The 8,689-nt window shown below is 34.3% G+C and overlaps 1 protein-coding gene across 1 annotated transcript; it reads right to left on the reverse strand.

Annotated features, from left to right (window-relative positions):
- Nucleotides 1-17: 17 nt before the first annotated feature.
- On the reverse strand, nucleotides 18-2,723 carry LOC120087594 (uncharacterized). The gene is made up of 3 exons (XM_039044412.2): nucleotides 2,408-2,723; nucleotides 1,255-1,278; nucleotides 18-744 (listed from the first exon to the last, which is right to left on the reverse strand). The coding sequence occupies exons 1-3, from the start codon at nucleotides 2,622-2,624 to the stop codon at nucleotides 446-448; spliced, it is 540 nt and encodes a 179-aa protein (XP_038900340.1). The 5' UTR covers nucleotides 2,625-2,723; the 3' UTR covers nucleotides 18-445.
- Nucleotides 2,724-8,689: the final 5,966 nt, after the last annotated feature.

Consider the following 8,689-nt stretch of genomic DNA (forward strand, 5'->3'; position numbering starts at 1 on the left):
AATGGTATACGCCGGAATTTTTCATGCAATTTCCTTGATCTCTTATACAATACTGATGGACAAGGGCAATATTTTGAACGTTCTAGTTACTGACAAGTTACATGAGTACAAGTAGTCTAACTAATTGCTGTACCAAAATTTGAAAGTCCAATCAGCAATCACAGGAAAATTTGCTTGCTGTATAACCTTTCCAAAGGTTTGATCTCTTGAAGGGAAGGGAGAGTGACATTTGGTTTGTATCTTTTCCATATACAGGAGGAAATTTGAAGAAATATGAGTGGAATATGTAAAGGAAAAGCCTGGGCTCTCAGCATAGACTAATCAAAGCAACTGGTTCAGTAGGCTTTCTGGCTCCACGAAATCTGGCAGTAACTGGTTCAATAAGCATAGGACCTATTATGAGGTTCGGATGGTACCACTGGTCTGAGCACGGAATCGAACAATGTCAGTCTCTCCATCCTCTTTGGCGAGCCCTAGTCTCCCATAATGCTGTTAGCCTTTTTTGTGAAGCCAATGTAGCTTCAGCCCTTTCCCTTGCTGCTTCACATGTTTCCATGCCTGAATTGCACTTGTCTGCTTCTTTCTGATATTGAGATGTCATCTTCTTTGCTTCTAGCAGAGATATGTCAGCATGCCGATGACTCTCCAAAGCTTCAGCTTCCCTCAGTTTCAGTTCCTCAGATAACAACTCTGCAAAACTCTTTTCTGTTTCCTCGTTCATCCCAGAGTCATGTTTCACACAATCTGTAAAAATAGCAACAAGAACACATTCTGCAGTTACTAAAGAAATATAACATCTACATAAAAAAAAAGAAAAAAAAGAAAAAAAAAGAAACCAATAATGCTACCTAGCTAGTGGCAATCATATCAACTCATTAGTTACATTCGTTGTTGATACACAATTTAATTCAGGCTAAAAAAATTTCGAAATTTATGATGATGGGAGTTGGTTTGATCTAGCAATTCGAAAAAGAATTAAAATGGATAACTAAGAGGGTAAAACTTTGAGATCGAATTGATTAGAGCAACCTGAACCATGCTAGTAGTAGTAGCAAGTAGTTCTTTTACTGTTTCCTAATATAGGTCTAGGAAAAATTCTTTAAAATTTCATTGATCAGACCTGAGTGTGATGATCAAATTTAATGCCAGAACAGAGTAACAAATTCTTGCAGGAGGATGAGATTTTCTACAATCTATAATATGAAAGTGTAACCAATTTTAGCCATAATCCAAGTAAGTTTATACAAGACTAACCTCTAAAAGTGGTGTCTTCGAGCTCTGCAAAGCAAGCAAATCAAATTAAGAATCAGTTTAAAGATAACCCTTTGCAAAGGAAACTAAAAGAAATGAATCTTTAACAAGTAATAATATTTAGAAGGCACACAAGCTCGTGCATTATGAATACAGCAAAACAAGTGTCACTTGAAAAAGAGGAATACTGGCAGAAAGAAAAAGCAGAACAAAGCTAAAGGAAAACAACATGGAGCAAATCAAGATGCTACTCCATGTACTATAAGTTTATGACTTGAAGTATTATACTAATGTTAGTTTTAGTAGCAATCAACACACAGAGAGTGACAAAATAACATAGCCATTTTAAAACATTTAATTAAAAGTAAAGGCGGATTGTGAAAATGTGAAAATCTGAATGTTTTGTCTTCTCAAATCTCATTCAAGAACTTCAATCATTCACAGTTAGGTGTGTATTTACATCTACACAACACAACAGAACATTCCTTGCAATGTTTTTCTTTCTATTTCTTGTTTTTTTTTTCCCAAGATACACATACAAGTAGAACTAAAAGAATATGAAATCTTGAATAGTGACTTGGAATCCAACTAGACTAAAACCTTAATCAATGTTAACATACACGAGTAATGACAACATAATGATAATCAAGTTCAATGATAAACAAATGATGGCACATACAAATATAAAAATGTTAAAACTCATTAATGGATAAAAGTAGATAATTCATATAGACTAGAGCAGAATGGGATTAACGGTAGAGGTAAAGACTTATTGCTCCATCCATGACCATGCGGGCGTGGGGATTCCAACCTAAGACCATTTTAAAGGAAGTAGGATGCGTTAGCGGCTAATATATATTCAAGTTACCTTAAGCCAAATGGGTTCCATCCGCACAGTACATACAGCATATGATTTTGGTTTTTGGCTCTAAATAAATTATTTATTCTCCATTACCATTATCCTCCACGATCAAGGAGAAATAGAATCAAGCAACTGAAGAATAATCAGTAAAACGAAAAGGCAGCAGCCGTCTAATCATTCATGAGATCTAATAATTTGGACCTAATCGATCTGCACGAATTTGATCGTTTAAATATGAAGGAAACATTGGCATTGTTATTTCAGTATTCAATTTCAGAAAGAAACTAAACCAACCTTCAGTGAAGGCAAAGTCAGTGTGAGAAGAACAGTCACAAAAGCAAGGTGGGCAAGTTGAGAAAGAAGAAGAAGAAGAAGAGAAAGCGGCCAAGCCCTCCATGAAATGCCAGTAGAGAGGCGGACCCAGAATGTAAGCCGCCATACAAAGAGCCATTAAACACAATCCCACCTTCGTCAGGCCTGGAGACCATGAACCCACCGGCTTCACTGCCATTTTCAAGACCTTCGTGTAGCCTAGAAATGGAAAATGGGAACGAACTCGTTGGGGAAGCTGGATTGTATTGTACAAGAAAAAATGTAATGGAAATAGCACTTTGGCTTAAATGCGCCTTTTGGTTTATGTAAATCTGGCTTTGATTTATTATTAATTTTTTTTTTTTTTTTTTTAGTATGATACATATTGGACAACCAACCTTTTGATCCTTGACACATCCATATATTGGTGATAAAAATTTTTGTAAAAAGTTTTAGTTTAAATATTACTTTAGTCTCTTGTTCATTTTCATGCATATACTTTCGAAAGGTTCATTTTGGTCTTTATACTTTTAAAGTTCATTCATTTTGGTCTATTTACTTTCAAAATCTTCATTTTGTTCATTTACTTTCAATTTTTGTTCATTTTGACATTTGAATTTTAAAAAGTAACGAATTTTATCTTTTAAAATGTTATAAAAATAAAAATAAAGGACCAGACCAAAATAATTACTTTTTAAAAGCATAAAGATCAAAATGAACCACTCCAGGGATCAAAATGAACATTTTAAAAGTATATGAACCAAAGCCAAAAGTATAGAGATTAAAGTAGTATTTAAACCTAACGACTAACACTTCTTATAAAATTTCTCGTCACTATCAAATTTCATCCCACTTTTAATTTTTAAGTAATGAAGTGGTTATTTGGGATGCTAAGTTGAGTTTTGAAGTCTGATGTTAATATGTTTTTGTAGTTAATATATCTATTGAGTCAAGAAGTCATCATCTAGAATGTAAAGTTGATTTGTTAAGTTAGAGGTCTTAGTGCAGTTTTTTTAATCTAAAAATTATGATTCTCTTGTGGTTGTTTTTGTTTGACCATTCAATTGCACCTATATTTTCCCAAATTTTCAAAACTCAATTGAGATGTAACTTAAAACCTTCACATATATTTTATAATTTTTACATGTAACCATTGTATGTGAGGTAGACAAAATATTTTTGTTTCATACAAACAACAAAATTACAATATACTTACACATTAGTAGTATTTATGAGTGTAATATTGTCACACCCCTCCCCAGACTATCCTTTTAATTCGAGAAGAGACGTGAAGACAACAATTGTCAACCCTCCTATGACAACTTCCACCCAACATACTCCTAAAAACCTGTATCCTTAATACATGTTACACCTGATTAGCAGTTTATAATCCTCTAGAACTTAACACACAGTTTCAACAACTTTAAACATATAATTTACTGCTAATTAAAAATATCAACATCAACATACATAACAGATTCAGAAACTACACTTATATACAACACAACTCCCTCCCTCTTGACATGGACATAAAACTAATAATAGAACATTATGAGTTACCTTAAACTGCAATTTTTCTAAGAGTCTGATGAGTGACTGACTGACAGAACTGCTAGCCCTCGAGACGTTAACTGCTACCTGAAGAGGAAAACATTTTTAAGTAGTGAGCTGGAAAGCCCAGTGAGTGACTATCTTAAGTAAAACATACTTTAAATCATAGTTAACATAAACATGCTTATCAAAGAGTCATTTATTAAATCATAATCAGAGTTTTTAAAGTAGAACTGAAATCATAAGAATACATCATATAAAAACCCAGAAATAATTTATTAGCATCTTTCTGAAACTCTACTACTCCACTGCCTGAACACGTGAGATAACCTATTTTGCTCAATCCCCAATAACTTTAGTTAAGAGAGAGCCCTTTCGGTCGATCTCATCAATATCGATAACATAATCATACATGCACGTAGAGTTGGATTAGGTCCTGACCACCTTACCATACCTTCGGTGTCAAGGATCCCTAATATCATTGAAATTTGGGTACCTAACCATACTTTCGGTACCGACATTGGAGTAAAGTTTGTACAAGACACAACATTTGAACATGTAAGAACATATTTAGAATATGCATATTTGAAATAATCATACCTCCTGGTTTCATATCAACGCATAGTGCCTTGTAAAACATAGAATATACTTGGTTAATTTTAACACGCGATAATACATGGCATAAGCTTACTAGAAAATGTATGCTAAACTATTTAATAACTTCATTATTTAAAAACATAGATCATGCGATCAACATTCATTTTAATGCATGCGTTGGAGAAAATCATGATATAATAACTTCATATGAAATGCTTATGCATTGGGATTCATTTATAAAAATTGCATTAGAAAACACTTATTAAAACTTGTCACTCATGGTCTTAAGCTACTTATCTAAGGGGGTTGTACGCCCCTCTTATTTGTGTTTGCCTTGAAGAGGAAAGGTCCTTTGGTCAGTATACTTAGTTCCCTTTTGAGCTTAACACATAGCTTAACTTCATCACATACTAAAAGTTATCGCATTATAGCTAAGTTCGACGCATTAAAACCATTCATAATGCATCGACTATTCTTAGCCGTCTTACCTTATGACTTGGCTAATAATTGAGAATCCTTTCTCAGGGTGCTCGATAAGCGCTGAAACACTTCTCAGTCTATGCGGCCTTCATCCACTATGCGAAGTACTCAGATTGCCTTTATTGTTGATTAGCTATGTTGTATGTGTTAACGCATAACATCATTGAGTTAGTTGCTTGCTTATTCTTTATATTCAGCTGCCTGCTTATTCATCCATAACATCATTCCAAATTCAACTTCCAGACTTTATAACTTTAATTTCAGCATTCGTTTAACTAAACTCCTTTCAAAGAAATTACTCATAAACATCTTAACTTTTACTTACTTTAGAATTTGAGCATTATTTCTTCCAGAACTGATCAGAAATCCCTCAAATTCTCCTTTAACTGGATGAGAATTCTTCAACTTTCAAAGTTTTCAGATGGAAGCAATACTCCTTCACTTAGGCGTTAGAAATTTTTTGGTAAAACAATCTTATTCTCAGTTAAATCTATTTACACTTGGACTTACATGAAGAATTTGCTTAATTAATTGCCACCGACATGCTTATCCCTTCATAGACGTTACGAGGCTGCCATCAGGTTTACTTACTCGTTAATTAAGCTAAATTCTTCAGCTTAAACTTCATCGCATGGTCTTGCAGTCACCCAAGCCTTCTCCCTTCAACGCATGACATTCTGCTGCATCACTTGCCAACTTAGTCATCAACAATGGCATACAAGGTTAGTCTCATAAATCCTTCATACCATTTTTTGTATCTAGCCAAATCGTCCCCCCTCCCCCGCTCCCCCTCTCCCCCTGTTCTTAGACCTCTGGCAGCATCATTCAATTGGAACAGCCGCATGACACCTCATAGTTCGCATGGAACCTTCTATCTTTCCTAAGTGTTAACTTGTTTCTACTTCACCCGAGAAACCAACATTCCACACTTAATATATTCGCAACTCTCTACGCATCAGCCAAGTTACAACCTGAACGCATATAGTCATAACACTTAGAAAATTTTCCTTCCTTTACATTTTAGATGCATCATTCACTATACTTAATTTACTCTTCCCATTGACATTAATTCACATCTTAACTCATAATTAAGGGGTCTTAAACTTGATTAACTAGTAAAACAAGTTTAGAGGTTTGCAAATATGCACACAAAAGAGTATACCATTAAGGAGTGTAGGATTTATTATGACATCTTATGTCAAATTGTAGGTGAAGGCTTATTATGTATGTATGTTGGTATAGTGAAATGTTTTTTAAAAAGTCATTTGCATTTAAAGTATTTTTTTTATAGAAAGTATTTAAATTAAAAATATAGTGGCTTTGGTAAAATTATCATAAAAGTATTTATACACAAGTTTGTTTGGTTTTGTTATATGCTCAAAGTATTTCTATTAATGTTAAATTACTAAAGGGCCATTTGAATTGAGGTTTTCTCAATGCCTAGGAATTAAGGATGTCTGGGAATAAAATTACTGGGAATCAAGGATGAATATGTTTGGTTGTGCATGAGAAAACAATGTTTGAGAATAGTATGTGGGAATTAAAAAAAAAAAAAAAAAAATCCAAACGGCCCCTGCAAGAAATATGTTACAAAATAATTTAGTAATAGCCCAAATGCAATCATATTACATTTAATATTAATTTTACATTTCTTGCAAATGAATTACTAAATCTAAACGACCTTTGGGCATTGACTATGTTATTTTGTCTTAATCAATTCTCTCTATCGTTTATGCTCTTTACCTATCGTATAGCAAATTTCTTCTATCGTCTACATCCTATCGTGTATTTTCTGTCGCCTACACTCTCAACTCAATCGTGCAGTCTCCTACCCCATCGTCTACATGCTTACCTCTATCATGTAGACGCTTGACCTATCGTTTACCTTTTTTCCAACGATTGTCTAGATATTTGACAACGATCGTCTAGCCTTTTTCTCAACGATCGTCTAGCCTTTTCCCAATGATCGTTTAGCCTTCACCTTTCTGTCGCCTACATGTTCAACTGCAGTCTCCTACTCCATCGTCTACACGCTTACCTCTATCGTGTAGACGCTTTTCCTATCGTTTACCTTTTTTCCAATGATCGTCTAACCTTTTTTCTCAACGATCGTCTAGCCTTTTTCCAATGATCGTTTAGCCTTTACCTTTCTGTCGCCTACACGCTCAACCCAATCGTGTGGTCTCCTACCCATCGTCTACACACTTACCTCTATCGTGGAGACGCTTGTCCTATCGTTTACCTTTTTCCCAACGATCGTCTAGATAATTGACAACAATTGTCTAGTCTTTTTCTCAACGATCGTCTAGCCTTTTCCCAACGATCATTTAGCCTTCACCTTTCTGTCGCCTACACGCTCAACCCAATCGTGCAGTCTCCTACCCCATCGTCTACACGCTTACCTCCATCGTGTAGACGCTTGTCCTATCGTTTACCTTTTTCCCACGATCGTCTAGCCTTTTTCTCAACGATCGTCTAACCTTTTTCCAACGATTGTTTAGCCTTCACCTTTCTGTCGCCTACATGCTCAACCCAATCGTGCAGTCTCCTACTCCATCGTCTACACGCTTACCTCTATCGTGTAGACGTTTGTCCTATCGTTTACCTTTTTCCCAACGATCATCTAGATATTTGACAATGATCGCCTAGCCTTTTTCCAACGATCGTTTAGCCTTCATCTTTTTGTCGTCTACATGCTTAACCTAATCGTGCAGTCTCCTACCCCATTGTTTATACGCTTACCTCTATCGTGTAGACGCTTGTCATATCGTTTATATTTTTCCCAACGATCGTCTAGATATTCACGGCTGGAAGGAAGAAATTTCGTGATAGGAGGGGGAAGAAGAAAAGAAAACCCACACTTTTCAATGGGCATTCAATTCCTTCTTTTGTGTAGAAAAAAAACCTAGGAATTATCTTTTCCAAGGCAAATGAACAAAAACCTACGAACCAAACACATGGGATTCATTCCCATTCCCACCAACTAAACGGCCCCTAATAGTGAACATTGTTGAAGTCGGTAGATTATCGAAAAATTTTCACTTGTTTACTTCTTTTTAAGTAGCTAGAAAGATTCAAACTACAGACTTCTTAGCCAACATATACGTTTGCCATTGAGTTATACTCATTTTAGTAAGAACTCACTTGTTACATATACACATAAGATACACATACGGATTTGGTTGTAAATTTGAAAGCGAATTATTCTAATATGGACAACCTTCTAAACATAACTTAACTTATTAACACATTATATAACACTTATTTTTAGATCAACTTGTTCTAATTATATTTTATTGTTTTAAAAAAAATGTTAATTTTAATTTAACATACATTTGGGTTGACTCACAAATTTATATTGACAGAATTAGAGAAAATTTGTAAATAGTATGAACCTTAATAAATTTGGAAATGTACATGTGTTGGTCATTTAACTATATTCAAGTTAGCATGAAAACATATTAAAATTAGAATTATGTAATATGTATATCATTTGATAAAGTAATATGTCTATTTTTAAGGATATAATTATTTAAAAAGCTTTTTTAATGATAAAATTTTTGAAAATCTATTAAAGAGAATATATATAACGGATTAAAACTCAAACTTTAAAATTGATAATATAAGTATATGTTA

This window comes from Benincasa hispida, chromosome 10, assembly GCF_027475165.1.
Source record: "Benincasa hispida cultivar pf3 chromosome 10, pf3_genome.v1.1, whole genome shotgun sequence".
Classification (NCBI taxonomy): Eukaryota; Viridiplantae; Streptophyta; class Magnoliopsida; order Cucurbitales; family Cucurbitaceae; genus Benincasa; species Benincasa hispida.

What these genes read in the sequence shown, in the direction of transcription:
- LOC120087594 (XM_039044412.2), bottom strand. Translation starts at nt 2,624, where the DNA reads ATGGCAGTGAAGCCGGTGGGTTCATGGTCTCCAGGCCTGACGAAGGTG. An exon ending in TGACTTTGCCTTCACTGAAG is followed by an intron (nt 1,279 to 2,407) that starts GTTGGTTTAGTT and finishes CTTGCTTTGCAG; the next exon opens with AGCTCGAAGACACCACTTTT. An exon ending in CGAAGACACCACTTTTAGAG is followed by an intron (nt 745 to 1,254) that starts GTTAGTCTTGTA and finishes CTATTTTTACAG; the next exon opens with ATTGTGTGAAACATGACTCT.